The sequence below is a fragment of the Colias croceus genome, chromosome 14, assembly GCF_905220415.1.
Source record: "Colias croceus chromosome 14, ilColCroc2.1".
NCBI classification, from domain to species: domain Eukaryota; kingdom Metazoa; phylum Arthropoda; class Insecta; order Lepidoptera; family Pieridae; genus Colias; species Colias croceus.
In genome coordinates, this window is record NC_059550.1 from 7898692 (window position 1) to 7918759 (window position 20068).

Here is a 20068-nt window from a genome sequence, read left to right on the forward strand (position 1 = left end):
AGTCCCATCTGTTTTAAAATTAAAACGTGTATATCATAATTTACGAGTACGCATGCAATACCGAGAATAAAGATAAATCTCAGTGATTTCGAGTCAGCATGTCAGTCAATTTTTAATCTATTATAGATAAAATCGCGTTCGGCCAGCGTAGACTGGCGACATGTTTGTCATCTGAATCACGTGGCCTTCCGCTCGTTTATTACTTACTAGCGTCGAGTTCACGCGTTAGTTGCGATGGACGGTTTGCGCCGCGCGCCAGCATACCTTTCTTATCGATGATATTGACGTATTACGCGTTCACAACAACGCCACGTGTATATAGTTGCACAACAATAACACGCGGGACGCTAGCGACGCGCAAGGACGCGGCCGAGAACAGTCTCGCACCTCAACTCTCGATATTTAACAATAAAAAAGCAAACGCGAAAGATGCCGCAGCGCCGAACCATGATCTCAGATAGCAGCGAGCTGATTGAAGTGCTTCTTTGTTTTAATAATACAGTGTGGCCCACGGTCTTTGTTCCCGAACCGATTGATTGTGTTTAGTGATAAGTCCTTTGTTCTGTGTTTATATCGGAGTAAGTGTATAACAATTTGGCGGCGAGGGATGTCTATCAAATCGGAGGAAAACAACCATCAAAGTAAGTTCAAATTACTCGCAAGATTTTAGTAGTATGTACTTGCACGGATGGATATAAGCTGAGATAGACGTTACTAAAGCGGAATGTTCGTAGATGAGAAAATTGCGCAGTTGCCTCACATGGCTACTCATTCGTCTTATTTGAACTTTGTATTGATATACTACCTTTAAAGTTTATTGATAGATCGGCACGCTTACAATTCTGCGAAGTGATTAATACCGAAAATAAACAGTCATTTGAAAACGCGTTAAAGTCAATGTTTGTCACGAATATTTCACGCGTTTTCGTTCTAATAGTCAGAAAGGCAACCGGAACTTAGATACAAAGAACTATATTTTCGTGGTCGAGATAAACGTATATTGCGTCATCGATTAGTCTGTTGAACTGATTTGATTATTGCAAACAATAATAACGAAGTGCGATAACTTGACAATACTATAAGGGCAAACCCCTTCAAAATCGAACAGTAATAGCCGTATTTATACTCAATTAAGCACGTTAGGTGTTAAATGAATATACAGAAAACTGCATTTGCGGTACGTAAATAGCGAAACGGGCTATCTTGAACCTCCCACGCCACCGAGTAGTCACATTCCGCGCATAGCTACCACAGGTTGTCGGCCGGCACCGCGGCCGGTTTCAAACGGCCTGCACTGGTGACGTAGCAGCTTACCTCGTTCGTCGCCCGCATACACCAGCTTCACGTGATCCATTCAACCTCTCGCCGTTGAAGCCTTTTAGATCCGGCCGGGGATACCCACTAGTAACCCACAGCTCTCGTCAGACTGGTCGGTAAACTGCGCAGTTAAAAGCGAGCTTGCTATAATATAGTTAGATGCAAAGATCGTTTGCGCTTTCGCCGCCTGTTACCTTTCTACGTTGAATAGTTATTTAATTTTTTCATTTTTTGTATCATAAACCCCCATATAACTGGTGATTTAAATTTTAAAGAATGTCTTGAATATTTTTACATTAAGCTAAATAGATGCAGAGATAGAGTTAATAGATTATATTCACCCAAACATTAAAATTTAAAAATGCTGAAATATTATTTTTTCTTAAATTTAATATTATGTAAAATGCTCGTTTGCATTATAATTCATTAGGTCCCTGGCAGTTAAATTTTGTGTGTTCTCACGTGTTGAAGACGAAAGGTATCTCTTAAAATTGCGTGAGATTTTTCTTTACACGTGTCTATCTGATTATTACTACCTACTTATGAACAGGGCCGTCTTAGACTATGCCGGGGCCCTTGGGCACACAAGAATTGGGGGCCCCTTTGAAATATAAAGAAATCAAACTAGGTACGCAAATTTTTTCCCACAATTATATATGTTTTTGCCCTAAATTGAAACTTAAAGAAGTAATAAGAAAACTTAAAGAAAATTTCTATGTAAAATTTTTGCTCCATTTTTTTATACATTTTACAAAAAAGTTACTTATGACCAATCTTGTATTATAATATGGTCTTTTGAGGAAACTTTTTTTCCTTATTTTTTTTTATATAATTCATTTGAAACGCTGCTGCTGTAAAGGCGCTCCAAAGTTGACTTTGATTAAATTTAATTAAGAAATATTTTAAGAATTACTTTTTCAAATTACCTGTCTCTTTGAATTTATATTTTAGGTTTTATGGCAGTCAAATGCTTTATAAATAAAATATAAATTCAACAAAAAAGGTCGTGTTCCATCGTTACAATATTGTATTCACTGAAAAGTGCTTCATATTGGTTGAGATGGTTGTTAAATCATCTCAATAGATGGCGTGCGGTGTGTCCCTTAAGACACATAAAACTGAAGGAATAGAATAAATTCGGTTGCTCCGGCGGGTCACGAGTGGCTGAGTTGGTCAAGCATCCGCCCCGGAATGGCGCGAAGGATGCGGGTTCGAGTCCCGCCTCGTGATCGAATTTTTTCTATTTTTTATAAATTTATAACTTTCTCTTTTTCAAATTTATCTTTTTAATTTGCATCTGGATTTTTTCTTTCGTAGCCGTTTCATATTGATCAAAATTATTGCGTGCGTTATTAACATAATTTATTCAAAGCCTAGGCAAATGGCAAAAGTCAAAACGCTTGTCATCTATTCGTATAGAAATGGTCCGGTGTGAACAGAGTTCACTAAATTCTAGGACCTTCAAAACTACAAAATTTCATATCCAGCAGAAAATTAGTAAAATTGTTCAAAGGAATAAGGATCACTAAAAATAAAATTCAAAATTAACTGTCATTCCGGTACGTGAATTAAAAACATATTCCAGGTTATAAATAAATAAAAAAATAGGTGATTTCGCGATTTATACTGAAACGATAAGTTTTATCATAAAATCATTTAGGTGTGAAGTGATTTAAGAAACGTGTGCATATTATAAGGATGGGATGAGTTTATAAATCGTTATATCTTAGAAAATGGTAGGAAGCTACATCTTAGGAAAATAATGTATTGATTCTTTTGTATAGATAATTTTATGATCTACAATTTGGGTAAAAGTGGTTATATGATAAAACTTACCGTTTCGGTAAAAATCACGAAAAACCTATATCTGTTGACTTTTAGGAAAAAATTTTTTCGTAGTAACAGAAGGTCGGGAAATTTTAATATATTTTTGAAGTGAAACTTCTTTAGGCGCGTTGAGATTAAAATTTCAAGGTCGCATCATAACAATACCGTAACGTCATGGAGTAATTTAACGATTTTGGTATCTTATAATCTTGCCAAAGAAGTGGGCTATTTAGCACTGAAATAATTTTTCAAATCGGACCAGTAGTTCCCGAGATTAGCGCGTTCAAACAAAAAAACAAACTCTTCAGCTTTATTATATTAAGTATAGATTGTGTTTTTAATAATTTCACCAAATTTCGACTGGATGGGAATTTTGGTCGTGGTCGTCGTCGTCCTCGGTAGTGTGACCGAAACATTAGCAAAACGTCATAAGCTTATATCAATTAGTATCAATAGTGGATTCTATTCTCTAGCGTTTCTGCCACTTGTCTAGAGGCCCAGAGATTAAAGTTTTGTCACAACGCCCTTGTATGCTATTCTGTAAACTTAGACTTGTTAGTAATTTTCATAAATCTCAAAATAATTCAAGTAAAAATATATTATATTACGTTAATAAGTAAATAAATAATTCGAGTAAATGTCTGATAAGTTAATTATAATGGTGTTCGAATCACTCGAATTATTCCATGTAATAACCTTGTAATAACATAGATGTTTTGATTCGAATAAATCTGAAAATGATCTGACGTTCTGGCATTAAAAAGCTGTATTGCTTTTTAATAAAATATTTTGAGATTTATGTGAGAAAAATTGTCAGTCCTACATCTCCTCCAGGGGGGCCCCCTGACGATGGGGGGCCCTGGGCACTGGCCCCTTGTGCCCCTATGGTAAAGACGGCACTGCTTATGAAGCGTTACAAAGCGCTAGCCCTACGCTACTATAAGAAAACATGTAACTGTGAAACTCTGAAAAATCATTATCCTATTTGCTGTAAATTTTCGCTATTGTAGTAAAAATAAGGGCTATTGTGGTATCTAATACACGCGCACAATTTTATGACGTCAACGTCGATAGCTTTTTTGAGTTTTAAATTTTACCTCACCCTACTTTATGCATGACTAGGTCTTGCGTTGTATAAGAAAATCCCCTTTATGCATACGCCCACACAAGTAAGGGTTCATACTATATTCTTAAACTTATTACCTACAAACACTGCAATTTGTTATTACCTGTAAGCACTTTGTAAGTTAATTATTATTACATCTTTTACATTTGCATAACCATTACATTACACAACCCTGCACTAGGTACTAAACGCTTTCCGATTGTGTTAATGAAAAAAAAATACATATAACTACTAATCACGTATTGTTTACATTCCAAACCAATTATGACTATAAATGTCTAAATTATATGCATCCGGATACTTCGACTTGTCAATGGACGAGACTGAATATGAACGAAGAATATTGACGTTATTTCTTTAAAAATATATTTTGATCTATTTTTTCCGTCATGAACATAATAGTACAGATGTTATTACGCGGTTCACATTGCTTCTAGAAGTAACAGTCCAACTTTAATTGGCTCCAATGACGATCAACACTTTGAAGTTGTAACAACTTTGTAAAGTAGGTATTAAAACAAATCGGAAAATTTTCAGTCTGATCTTGCACCGTAAGCGCTTGTTATGTCACCCAACAGAACGAACTTGAGAGTCATCTTCGTACAGCTAAGCTGTGAACACATTCTTTGTTTGAAAAACAAGCATTTTTTTACACTTGTTTTTATCATAACGCTGGCTTTATGTCAGGGCTTATGGGTGTAAACAAGGCGTTAAATGTATTAACACTGACTACTTATAATATTCGTGCGTAGGTTATGTGCGGTTGCTCTATATTATCGCATTATAAGTGACCATAACCAGTTTTAAAGCGTTCGTATGTTGCCGATGTTAGGAAGCTATCAAAGTTACAGTCATATAGCCGAATGACATTCGTATGTTTCGGCCTTAGTTAACGTAACGTCGTTTCACAACAAACTACGCAGTACCGATCACATGTTGGGTAGCATGCGCTCCGCTGCACATGTGACGCGTGATCGCGATAGAAAGGCTCGATCTCGAAGGCTAATTGTTTTTATTTGTACTTATTATTGGATATGTGGGCACCGTGCTTGTAGTGATGGACTACCCTTGTTATGTCGAGGGAAATGATAATACTTATATGTGTATGTAACATTTTGTCTATTCATTGAGCAGATTTTTATGTTTTGCATTTATGTTTTAGTAAACATTTTGTATTTGATATATTATAACCTATATAAAAAGTCAAATTACATAACCGATTGTCACGAGGAATCTTTTCCAATTCCTAAAACACCTCACCTGTAAATTGACAATATTACAGCGAGAAATAGTAATTTAAAGTTCGGATATTAATTTAAATTTTAATATTCAGCTGTAAAACACGAAGTCTAAGACGTTGAACGAACTTTTCCTCCCAAACACTGCACGTCAGGCAACGGCAGTCGCGACTCGGCGTGGACGGTGGTGTTTTATGAAATGTCACTTTGCCAGACTGTAAATAAATAACGTAGAATTAACTTGTCTGTGACCTCTGCATTCAAGACTGTTTTTGTCATTATCATCACGGTTTTTAATTCACTACCTGAGAAGCTGTTTGTTTTTTTTTCCAAATGTTTTTGCTATCGATTGTAGATTGTTGTTTACTTAACGATGCTGAAAATTGTTTATTTCAGAATTTGATTCTGCTAGTTACCTCTGTTAATGTAAAAAACTTTTGATTTTAAACAGTAGGTACTCGAGTAGAATATTCTTTATCGATGGTAACAAATGTCCAACTTTATTATTACTCTCAACTTTATACCAATAATTGTAATCAAATGTTAGCAAGGTAAAAGTCAAAGTATTAAAATTTCAAACTTGTCAAAACAAATACGAGGGAGGCTTAGTGAGTCTCTACTTAGGTGCGTTCAAGTTTGCGAAAGATTGATACTTACACATTTTGTATACTGTTACAAGTGTAATGTATGCATGAGTTGAAGAGTTAATGTAGGGTAGCTGGCATGTGTTTAGAAAACTTTTACAATCTGTCTTGTAAGTAAATAAACAAAATGTGAACGACATCATGAATAAATTTCTCTTAGTTATACGACGGCGGTGAATGAATATGAGTACTCAAAAGTTGTTGCGAACGTGTTCAATGTACCTAAGATTCACCTTCTCAAGAGAACCATTATCACATACAGAAATATACTGTGACTAAAGCGGGATCATCGAAATATTTTCTCGGAAAGTAAACGTCTGTTTGCATATGATACGTGATTCATAAGAAAAATGTTGAGGTGCGCGTGTGGGCGGGCAAGGTGAATGCGACTCGTTTATGGAAATCTGAACTATGGCACCCGCGTGATTGACACACGCCGGGAGAGTACAATATTGTATCCGTTTAACCGTTTTATTGTCCTTACTAGGTGAAATACAAATAACCAATCGCGTTGTATCCTTTTTAAGATATAGGGACTTATATTACTGATATATTAGTGTCTCCTATAAGTTTCTTAATGCTCCAAAAGTTTCTTGCTGTAGTTATTTATTGCTTAAAATATGAATTATGTTATGATTGAGCAAAGTAGTTTACGCCTATGGACGCCTACATGACGGTTTATGTCTCTTCTTATTACCTATACAATATCCATTTTATTAGGCCATAAAATTTGCTAAGGTATCTAGCGCTTATCTAAGACAATGTCGTTAAACATAATCCCGATTATTATCTTTGTTAATGGTTAAATGTATATTGAGACACAATTTTAGTATTAAAATAGTTTGGAAAATCCAAAAGTGCACGCCTCATAATCTCATCCTTTACAATAAAATTGATTATATATAAAGAGTACACTATAAATATAAAAAAGAAATAAAATAAAACAGTTGGAAAAGTAAAGAAAGCGGTACCGTAATAATTGAGCTATTTTTCTTGTGGCCCCACCTAGATGTGAAACTGCGCAGGTAAGGGACTGACTACCAACTTATTTTTTTAAACCTTGGCTTATAGTATAAAGAATCGAGTTTATAATGGTGAATTTTGAGTACACTATAAATATAAAAAAAAAAAAAAATAATGGAGAACAGTCGATATTTTTTTTTTGTTTATTTAATAACAATTAAACCACATCGAATCAGACCCTGAAAAATGAAAGGGTTCTATTCCTGAGCATACTCAAGCGTAAAAGAAAAAAAAAGACTCGATTAGTAAAGTATTTCGGTCGCTATCGTGTTAACAAGAAAATCCTCCGCACATACAGACACACGGACGTCCAAGACAGAACTTTTTTAAACTGTTTTTTAACTAGTTTAAATAACAAAAATGACATCAAAAATATCATGAATGTTAAAAATAGTGTTTTTTCTTAATATATGTGTGTATGTATTATCTTACAAGTGCAATGTATGATATATAAAGACATTTTAAGTTTGAAAAATCAGATGTTTTGCGCGAAGTGACAGTAGTACCCACCTCAACGCTTCGCTTATGAGGCGTGCAATATATAAAAAAGCTAAGTATATATAACATATAGTTATAATAAATCAGTAAATTTATCAGTGTGTGCTATATAGTAATACATAACAATTCTGATTTTATAACTTCAAATTATACAATTAGCTATCGCTTAAAATAATTGTTTTAGGTACGGTCTATTTCATTGAGTGTTATTCGTAGTTAGGTAAAATAATCACAAATTAAATATGTACTAAATGTTATGTTATAATAACTCGGAAAGTGTTTTGTTTGAAGTAATTTTGATTAATCAATTAGCAATAAAACCTTTGTTACTATTGTTTAACACGCAGCTCTTATATTTTTTTAATCTAGTTGGGTATTAATGGATTAGAGTTATAACACATAATCAATTAATAGATAATTGAATAACTACTTTGCTTTATGTTTACAATCTAACATTAGATACCTTTTCAATTAGAACCGTGTTCCAATTAAAAATAATGTAGGTATGTAATAACAAATGTTTTTGTTTCATAACATTTTCGTTATTTATTATTCTATTACATTATGCTATTTTCAAAATATACCCTATACATATAAGTATAAGTAATTAATTCAATTGCACAGTTGAGTAAACGACGATCGTTTTGTGAAATGGATTTCAAAACGAAACGAGCTTGCAATGCAAGAAGTATGAATCACATCGGAACCCATAGTAATGCATTCTTATCGCTCCGGCTCTAGAAAGTGGATTGAATATTTTTAACTGACCCGACTGGTCAAGAGATTTATTGTTACATAAGTCATGTTTTGGACCAAGATTTCAGATAACTGATAAAACTACATTTGCTTAATATTGATACATGTATTTAGGTATTAATTTTAGTATAGGTACGCTTTAAGGTCGTAAGAGACAATATTTCTAATATATATTTCTTACTCTATATTATTAAACCTTTGATTTTGACAAGCGATATACAGGCATATAGACTTGCAGATCAAACAATACTTTTCATATTTTTGTGTTCTCGTGTTTTTACTTGTAACATAAGTAGTTAGACTGTGCTACAGTTTGGACGTACGGTTATAATTTTTCCAAGAAAGCGTCATGTGCCTAATGTATTTGTTTTGTTCCAGTGGGCGTTGTTGGCGGCGGCATGCCGGAGGCCGCCGGCGGCGAGCGGCGACACGTGCCCCTATACGGGCGGCTGGTCGCCGAGGACCAGCTCGCCTCCATGAGCGCACCGTCGGACATTCAGGTGAGCGCCCCCGTGCGCAACCCAAGAGCTTTCCTGCGCTACCGTATCCCCGCCCAGGTAAATGATGCACGAGGCAGTTCGGGCCACAAATCCTAAACGTATATCGGCCAATACTAACTGGGTTGTTGTTCAAGATAACGCGGTTGAGGTGGTCGTTGTAACCGTGTAGGGTAACGATTTGTAGGTTGCAACTTGGATAAGAGAAGTTCTAAAGACAATACAAGAAGTTTAAACGAGTATTATTATTTCAATGTTTTCTAATTAGAAAGTCGGTCCTTTTAAGATAAACGTTTGGATAAGGAATAATTAGATTATTTTATTTTTTTAAAACTGTTTTAAATATAGATAAACGTGATTGGTGGGCATGGCAACTCTGCTGAAACAGATGCTTTCGACTAGCATAGTAGGTTACAGTATTTCCAAACTCTCGGTATACCGTTTAAGATTCTTGAACACGCGTAGGTACGTCTGATTGTGTTATTAGGGATTATCATTAACGCGCGTCGAGCTACATATTATGCACGGCTAAATAAATCATCCTCTTTAAGTGCCACTAATTGCGTACAACTTAGTTCTTTTTCACTGAAGGGTTGATGTGCTCACGGGAGAGACATATTGCCACTCGTTTCTTTTTTCGTCCTACTATATCGCATTCATTCGATGTATAAATTTTACCACTAAATTCTGTTAAGAACTCTTGTGTGATATATTCTAATACGAAATACGGTTAGTAATTCAAATTTAGGTTCTTTTAAATTGATACACTTTCAAGTAACCCATACATGAGACGCCGTGCAAACGAGCTAAATGCTATTAACGCCATTAATTCAAAGCATTGATACGAACGAACTGTCTCGTGTTTATTCACCATTCATTGCCTTATCCTCTAATAAGAATGCGAAATTCTTACTTAGACGACGGCAATTTTCCGCAATATATTTTATTTAAGTAGTACTTTACATATTTTGTTCTATAATGCTTTTCGTTACCGCGTCCATCTTGCACGTTTCATTTATTATTCACCCTTAGTGTTCTTAGTCAAAATATACGTTATTTATACTATCATTCATTACAACTCCTATTTTTCTATAGCTTTTTATTTGTGCCTGTACTTCTTTGTGTTGCAATTATATTATTATCTACTGTTTTTCGTTTATTGCTTACTGTGGCTCGACAGCGGCGAACTAATCAGCATGTTTTCGTGTCATCAGGCTATGCAAGCACGGATACCACATCATTTTCGGGACCCCTCGACAGCGCCGCTAAGGAAACTTAGTGTGGACCTTATCAAGACATACAAACACATTAATGAGGTAAGTTTTTTCAATAAGACCACGTTAGTTATTAAGAAATGTGAAATACCTACGTATAATGTGGTATATAGCCTTATAGGTAGGCTGTATTTTACACCCACTCATTTCAAATTGTTGTACATTTAAATATATTTTTTATACGGGGTAAATAGTATAATGAGGTAAAAATAACTTAATAAATTACATATATGTACCCAATAAAATATATAAGATTGAGCCTAAAGTTTATCCATTTTCGGAATAAATAAATTAAATTCTATTTCTATTTACGATTAAATTAGTCGCCGTTCGGCTATTTTAAAAACACGTGCAAAATGCTAGATTATTTCCTACCGTAAGTTATTTTTAGTTGGACTTCCACAATCATAAATATATTTAAATTGAATTAATGTTTTCCGAAACGACACCAAATGATTTTTTTCGAACATTGAGAGTGAAATATTATCCTTATAAAACATTCACATAACGAAGGCGCAAAGTGCCAATCAAAGCATTACCGTTTTAATTTATTCTCATTGAAGATATTGTGGTCGTTTACCTACATTGAATTGGCACGAGTCGTTTCAATAAGCGTTTCCAGTAATTATTTATTGTTTACATTGTTATACACGGAAATCGTTCGTCGCCCTTTTCGGTATTTACAGCTTTTTATTATACTATTTACTTTATGGGTCCCTTCGTTTCCGCCGATTGTGTTAAAAACTGTGACCTCTCGTTTTTTAATTTGATTGCCCGGTGTTGTGTCGAAAACGCTATTTTAACTTGTACGTAATAGAAATCGATAGTTCAATCAAAATATTTACCTTTTCTTATTCGTATAACGTTGTCTTATAAATATCGTTTATTTATTTCAGCAATATATTCTCCCATATTCGAGATAAACACAACTCAAGTAATAATAAAAAAGTATCGTTCCCGAAATCTCGTGCCATAAATATCTCTATGATTACCCAATTCCATTCACACGGTCTCCAAATAAACATAATATATAAAGCAAACAAACAAGGCGAGTATATTGGGTAGGTCGGTCTGCATGTGACCTTTATACACGTGTGATTTTGCGGCGTAGGACGTTGCTCGCTGCGTCACACTCTCGCCAAGTAGAGTGTTTGTTCCCGGGAATTGCACATAAAGCTCTTGAGTACACTTAATTACTTGTTGTAGCTGGATGACTCGTAAATAGTTGTTCTTTTTTTAATTTTTTGAGGTGAGGCGCCGAGGGACAGGCCGAGACGTTTTGTTCATCAGGGTTTCATTTAATTGCCTAAAATAGCCGCAATCTAAAAGAATTGTATAAATTCCTAAAGGAATTTTTCAATTAGCATCTAGGTGTTATCTTCTAGGAAGGTCGGGGCAATAATTTTTTTCGTCATTAAACCAAATCTTAACTTGAGTTAATGTATTCATCGAAATTACCAGTAATTAACTGTGTTTAGTTACCTTAACCTATGTAAATAATAAACCAAACACGTATTTATGATAAACATCGGTTCACGGACGGCAGTGTTTATACTTTATTGGTATAGGTTTTAAAATAGTTACCTTGTACATTTGATTTATATTTAAATATGTATTTATGTCGTAACGTAACGGGAGCATAGGCTCATTACGTTTTATTTGACGTATGTATGTAAATAGTATGTATATTTTTGGAATTAAGGTTTGTTACAATTTGTTTATTGAGTTCTTTACATCTTTATCATAAAAATACTGTAATTAAAAATTAGTCACTGTGCTTTTTCTCTGTAAAATATTCGATTGTTTTGTTGTCATGTTGATACGTCAATATCTATCAGAAAGCAGGCGTCCATCAAAAGGTTTAATAAGATAAGCATAAACTTATGTTCAATATATCATACGGAAGCCTGGCTATGAATATCTCCCGATGCATTGTCTCGAGTCACCGAATGTCTTGGAAGTGAGTGCGTCACATACGCGGCCATAAATATTATCGTTTCGAAGACACGTGGAGCGTTCCCCTCCGAAAACGGTTTATTTTTAAATTGTTATATTTAGACAATATCCTATTTGTGTTGCGATATGGTCGTTACCCTACAAGGCGTTGTGTTTACATGGCTTCCCGCCAGTTTTGTATTGGTAAAAGTCATTAATTGATTTTTAAATGGTAATGCATTATTATATTGGCTCATGGCATAAACAATAGTAATTTGGTACGTTGGCTGAAATTACCTACTGACATTTTTATTAATTTGTCGTAATCTGTATTTTTTCACATATTTTCGAGAAACAATGCCAATGGAATAAACTTCTTATATTCGTCCTTTGTTATCGTAAGTACGTAAGTGCAACGTAAATACTTTCTTTTAAATTCGTCAATTGTTTTCCTCGATGTTTACAATCCATTCATATTGCAATTCTTGCGTCATGCACAATTGAATAAGTATCATTACTTGTCTATTGTAGAAACGTCCAATTATTATCTAATGCACACAATTTCCGATTCACTTGAAACATATTTTGTAAATATGTAGTTTAAAACGCAAGAGGAATGTAGAGTTATTTTTTATGATTTCGTTATGAAGAACAGTTTGTCATTCCATTAAGACTGAAAAGGACACTATGTATTGTATCTAGATACTAATTGAAAATATTGAACGAACGGTATTAATTGATTTTCTTCCATTTTCAATTTTCCGAGAAACCTTTTCACATGTGTAATTACGAAATACGTTAGAAAAATAATTGTACGTACATTTTCCAGTTGCCCTACAAGCATCGATGTGTGCGTGGGAGGATGTTATTATCTCAACGTGTGTGTGTAGGTGTGAACAATTCATTTTCGTTTCGTTTTACTTTCCATAAATAAGTTTAATAAAGGTTATGCTTTTTATCACTTGTTTAGTATAAACGTTCGCAGAAACAGTGTATAGGTTTAAATTATTCTTCATTTATCTGTAGTGTTACAATCGAGGTGGACAGGTGTCGTAGTGTATAATATAGATGGATTGCAATATTTATGTTTATAGTTTGCTTATTTATTACCTCTTTTTCATTAATTGATATATCACTTCAAGCCCATATATTTCTAAGTTGCTTATTATGCCCTTACCGTGTAATAACTATAAACTACTTTATGAAATCGCAATGAGCTAGTTATCCTTCATAAAAAAATTCACAAACAATATTATTTGTTCAGTTTTTTATAAAATTTGATATTTGCAATGAGTATTTTCGATTGCGTTACATAGACTTGGCACTTTTTCTAGCTAGTTATTAATACCAGATTGCGGTTTTATCGGTCGGCTGATTGGTTTCAAATAACTTAGTTGCATCATGTAGGGCATTTCGGTGACGAACAATAGATCATGATGAAACTATTTGACGATTTCATAAACAAAATAATATTATGCAATTCGCATTGTACACTATATATGTTATCAAAATAATAATAATGTATATTATTACTTATAAGAGGCAAATATGAAATGAAATGATTTAGATCCACGAATTAACTGATGTAATTTAATTCGTATGCGAATATTGTACAAATTGTTTTTGACGTCGTGTTTACGCCATTGCAAATTATGATTGTTTCGGTACGCTGTTAATATCAAAGCTCGCGCAGGAGCCGGTGAAAGCTAGCGTCGAGATTATGAATGTCTTGAAACGTCGCCACTGAAGCAACTCGTTTGCACCGTATGCAATAGACGACAATGAGTAACGTCAGTGGGCGAATTTCGCAAGTAACCGTTGCGATTCGAGTCAAGGAGAGCTCAGATCAATATTTATAGTTCGGTTACTGACTCGAGAATGACTGACCCCGTTCTGCGGCCGGGAAGATTTATCTGTGCGTGTTTTTATTAGCAATCATTAATAAACAACGGGTTTTTAGGGATTTATGGGGCGGATTTTATTATTGTTGACCCGGCGTTCAACGCATTAAACAATTTATTACACCTTAAGATATTTTGATTCTTTATACTTTGTGCACTTGGGTTGCATTTGAACGTGATAAAACACCAACGATTACGATTAGATTATGTTACAGTTTTCCAGTACCAGGAGCGTTTTTGGTGATAAACAGTTTACAAACTAACCCAGATTCGACAAATTACGAGTCATGAGATAATCATTGACTGTGTTTTTATAGCTTTTCAATTAGCAATTATTAGAACTCAGTAGCAGGCCGCCAGCGGTATGGTTTGATGTCAGTGTTGTTTGAAGTAATGTTATGAAATCTTGTTACGACTCCTGAACAAATGTTGCCGATGTAAATATTCGTTCCCTTTTGCTTCATATGTCATTGAGAATTTCTAAAATTAATTTCATTGATGAGATCCCGTCTAATCAAGGAACACGTTTATACACATGCACATATAAATACAATATTCGGTAAGATAAAGTATGGGAAAGGTACATGAGAGTAGCTATTTATTATTGAGATTATGTAATGCAGGAGCTTGAAACAACGTGGCTTTGGGTAAGGTAATTTTCATTTTTCACATTTAACGGCTCCATAGAAGTTTTCCTACTGTTTTATAATTGCATCATTCTTTCGTGGAACTCGAATTTTTAATCATCGTGCCGTTGATAAGGATGTCTTGCCATTGTAACTGGGTTTTACACGACGCCGTTAAAATTTAATTAGGTTATCTCCGCGCAAGCGGTATCATGAGGTTTATCTCATGATGACTGTCAACTTTTTAGTTTTTATTACACATTAGGCCTTCCAAAAATAACTTGTTTGATGATAATAAACGCCCGACCGGCGTTAAAAATAGGCCGCTCAAGTGCCACAATAAACCAGTTCTTGTCATGTTTTCAGGGAAATTGAGTAGCTTCAAAAACAAAGTTGAACGCTTTCTAAGGTACTTTTTAATCGGATCGAGTTTTAACAAAAACATCTTAATCATGGCATGGTATTTTTGTCGGATCATCCATTGTGTCACAGCTTGAAAGGTGTTTTTCCGAAGAGCTTTAAAATGAAGGCTGAATATTTCAATAATATTTTCTCGTCCTACCAATTTATCTAACTGTAGATAACTGATCTACTGAAATAAAGTACTTTTTGTATTTTATGATTGACAAGTCGTTCAATATAATTGAAATGAAAATAGCATCAATGCCACGATACAATATGTTCATCTGATTCGCACAAACATTATCAGATGTTAAGTAACTTTCTCGGTGCGCCGTCACCGCGCTTTCGCCTCCTACACGTTACAGTGGCACGCAACGATCAGCTGTTGCACTGAGAGATGTTTGACGGTTTACTATTTTTTGCTAAATTAATACTGTATATCGCAAACATTCTCTTGTTTGTTATGAAGAGCCCAATCTCTACTACTCTGTAGGGATTCGTCTCCGGAATTTTGGACTTGTAATGTTGGGCCTGTATGGGAATAGTCTTCCTATCAGTCCAAAGTATGCAAATAGGTTGTGATTATAGCAAGCTTGTTTAACGATGTTTCATATTGAATTAAATACTTATACGTTTACAAGACAGTTACAACAATATCACAAAAGCAAGTCTTACCAAAAATGTGTCTAGATAAACATCCTATAAATATTTATAACCCTGAAAAATAACATGCCCTGTATTACGCTGCAGCATTGCTTTATCGTCGATGTTAAATATGGCTTTGAGTCTAGACGTTTTTATTGCTGTATACACTAACGAAATAACCCCTTGTAAAACTTGCTGAATTAAAATTTTCACTAATAAGGCAACGTCTACCTGCAGTCGTTGTACATGACACTCGATACTGAATTAATGAGGCCAATATTATTTTACATTTTACGTAGTTACAATCGTATTCATCGATAATTTACTAATACGACCTCCGTTTCATGGATATATTTGTAATGTTCATGCGGTGCTTATTCATAAGTCATGTAAACGACACGTGTGTTATTGCATAAACTAGGTAATAAGTACGTACGAAGAATAATGACCGGGTGTTTATATTATTTACAAACGCCAGCCTTTTTCGTCACGCTCCGACCTATTTTGTTTCGGTTTTATTTTCCGTATTTACATTTGTTTTTACAATTTCATTCAAACTTGGGCTTATATAATTTCGAGGATTGAATAAATTAATTTCGATGATGGACGATATAAAATTTTGGGACGCATAAAGATTTTTTTAAGCGGAAAATTATTTTGTTTCCGAAGTATTATGGAGAAAAATTTCTATGTTTCATTAGGTTTTTAAAGGAAATACTTGGAACTTGATTAGATTATGCATTTCCTGGTTATCAAATCAAATAAATATATTTCAAATGTTTTATATATTATATATATAAAACTAGCAGCATAATAATTAACTAAGCATTAAAAAGCTATCGTTTGATGTTTCATACCGCGGCGTTAGGAATTAGTTGTTACCTTAACGGCTATCATCTATTGCGACGCCGCGCCAGCCGCCTCAAGTGAGTCAAGGTAGATCGTCGACGTCACAACGTTGCTACCCGGCCTGCGGTGAGCCGGCGCCGGCAGGGAATCTTATACATAACGACTATCACCTAACGTTCAAAGGGCTTACGAGCCGTTTTCACAATGGGAAGCGTTGGGCGAGCAGAGGCAATCACGATAGTGTAGAGGGCCTAAACGTCCATGATCAGCTGCATTGTAGATGTTTATTCCGTAATGGCGGCAAACATCGACGATCATTTGTGGGGCCAACGCTGCCCATTGTGAAAAGGCGCCCATTAGTACGCGTATCGATGTCATGCGTGTGCTATATCTATAGTGTATGGAATTATTTTTATTGAGGGATGTTTTTATTACGCTCTATTGCAGTATTGAGAGCGGATAAATTAGGTTTAATTAGTGGCGGTATAATTAGTGTCACTATGGGATACCTTATACATATACGATTGAGTTCTTGATTAAGATACATAGTAGAAATAGATATGGTGTAGTATGGAAGTTCTTGTAAGGAAATAAATCAAAGGGCTGTCTAGACAAGTTAATCAGTTAATCAGTTATTACTTATTAAATATTATATTTGATAACATAATATCATTTAAACTTAGCATTTACTATCAGTAGGTACCTAATAACCACAAACAAATTTCCTTGGTAACTATAATCTTCTGTTAATTGGTATCAATATTATTATCATAATATTAAGTATTGTTTTGTTTTTCCATCTCTGATTCATTACGATGTTATGCATTCCAGTTAAAGTTGATAATAATAATATCTTAGTGATATGGTTAGGTACTATTTATCTTTTCGTAAAGATATTATTATAAATGGGGATAAGATTTATAATATTACAGCAACACCGTGCATTACTATTGTATTTTTTTTGGTCTCCACGAGACAAACACAAACAGGTTTTGTTATGATGATGATGTGAATGAATAGTACGAAGTGACAAACGTCAAAAGCTTATTGAATTCATAAAAAAGTGATTAAAAAATCATAATTGCATCGGCATCAATGCAAAATTGCAGTTAAACGTCGTTAACCCATATAGCTTCAGATCCCTGCTGTAAAAATTTTCACAAAAAACCTAAGGCCGCCTGTACGAGCTAGACTATCCGTGCCAAGGTATCCGCCGGTTTACTAATTGCGTGTTAAAATTTACTTGACATCGCTCAACCTTCGCTCACATGACCAATTATGGAAGAGCCCTCGCGCAACTCTAACTACTAGGTTACGTAACGAGAAGGCGCGGACCAAGATACGCTGGCCCTTTAGTATGATTTACTCGAAAACGTTAAACTAAGACATTATTTCTCAGGTGGTCTATACAGCCTTGTCACAGTTAAATGTATTGAAAGTTTTCGCGGGAATGGGGACGCGGTCTCTCGTCCGTTGTTTTTTGTTTAATTAATGAATTGCCCGTGTTTCTCCCCGTTTATCGGTAGTCGGTACGGTTTGCTCAGTGAAAGTTTCGTTATTTTCGATTGTAGGTATCTTGCGGATTGATTTAAAACGATTCAAGGATATTATGATGCCCTTTAGCGCTCTCCCAATAAAAGTTTCATGAAGTTTTCAGATGTTCTTAATTATTATTATATAACAAACAACGTTCACGGTTTACACGAGTTTAAAAGGCACGTGGTCTAGTCAACTATAAACTTAGAATAGTGCTGCGATCTTTTCCAAATTTTCAACAAAATTACCCTATAATTATTATAATTAGAACTTTGTACATTGAAAAAAATGAACTGATTTTGAAGCAATTCAAATGTATTTTGTACGTCATATCTCATTCAAGCCAATTAAGCAATAATGAGAACCGTTACATCGATCCGATCGATTTTACATGTGTACCAACTTGACACACATAAGTTAATTTATTTCCAGGTACATATGTATTCGATTAACCAACACAATTGCATCGAAACATTCCGGTGTTAACGTATTGATATGTCAATTAAAGAGCGATTTCGAGGGTATCGGCGGACGAACAAAAAACTTGTATCGTTTTAATGGTGTTTACAAGCCCGATGTGTGTCATGTCCATAACCCGACTGATAATAAAAGTGTACCAAGGAGACGGTTAAGTAACGCCTGCGCCGATGCGTACCTGTTGATTTTGTGTTCAATTATGTGTTGATATGATTTAAAATGCAATATTTTATAGCTCCATGTGAAAATGTAAATAAAATTTGGAATAAGGAAAAGTGATGGGCGAATCTGTATTTTTCTCTAAATTTAATTATTGCAAAAGATTCCTGTATTAAATTGCGAATGCGTCTCCGATTATCTGTTTGTTCCTTTTAAAATAATATTCTTCGTTGTCGCCGTAACATAATTTGGTCGGTGTCATTGTAATTAATTTCTAAGTTGGTTGAATGTCGTCGCTTTGTTGTCTTATTTCCTGCTGCCATTGTGACAAAGCCTGTATAATTTGAGTAATTTACTTCCGATTGTTTCCGGTTCCAAGTGACACTAATTTGTTCTTATTCATAGCCTTCTTGCCTTGATTATCTATACTAATATTATAAAGCTGAAGAGTTTGTTTGTTTGTTTGAACTCGCTAATCTCAAGAACTACTGGTCCAATTTGAAAAATTCTTTCGGTGTTGGATAGCCCATTTATCGAGGAAGGCTAGGCTATAATATCATCACGCTAAGACCAACAGAAGCGGAGACACGCGGGTGAAACCGCGGAGCGCAGCTGTTATTTATATGTTTCGTAGATTAAGACGTTATTATTAATATTACGATAAATTATGGAATTTATTTTAAAGAGAGTAAAAAATAAACATAATATTTAGGAAGCTATCCGTGTGAAAATATGAATGAAAATGATCTATAAACAAAGTTATTAAATAAACATAGAAACTTCAAAAAAAATCGAACAGACCCGAAGTTCATCGAGCTACGTGTCAGTCAAGACAATCGCGTATAAAAAAATAGTTTAAAAACAATTCGTTTATAATTAGATTGCGTCGGGTGCGATCGAGTTAGGCGGCCGGCCGTCCCGGTTTGTTACCGTGACGCACCGGTCCGAGCGGTAATCTTATTTGTTCGGTTACCGTCAATTAGCCCCCGGTGACCGCTCCCCGCGACCTTAACTAAACCGGACAATTGTTTTCCAAAATTGCTACATTCGCTCGCAGTTTTAAAGGATTATTCCACAAGTGGTTCGGATGTAAGGTAGGTAAGGGAAACAAGCCTGTTCCTTTCTATTGCAAGCATTTTTTTGGTGTGTACATCTAAATACTAATAGTTAATGAAGAATTAATTTACGTGTACTGTACAATTTTATTTGCATAACACATTCGTCGTATATTCGAAAGCTCTATAAAATACAAACTAATTAGTCCTTCTCGATATTAACTGAGGAAAATATGATATTCTCAGTGCAATATTTAGTATAAATTCTCAATAATATCGCGGT

General features: G+C 34.7%; 1 protein-coding gene across 1 annotated transcript in view; it reads left to right on the forward strand.

The window, feature by feature from the left end:
* LOC123697333 (serine/threonine-protein kinase minibrain) overlaps window positions 1–20068 on the forward strand; it is a 129898-nt gene that overhangs the window by 11473 nt on the left and 98357 nt on the right. Inside the window, exons 2-3 of the mRNA XM_045643810.1 lie at window positions 8808–8986; window positions 10141–10242. Of these exons, the coding sequence (XP_045499766.1) occupies window positions 8808–8986; window positions 10141–10242 (281 nt within the window). The remainder of the gene's footprint in view (window positions 1–8807; window positions 8987–10140; window positions 10243–20068) is intronic.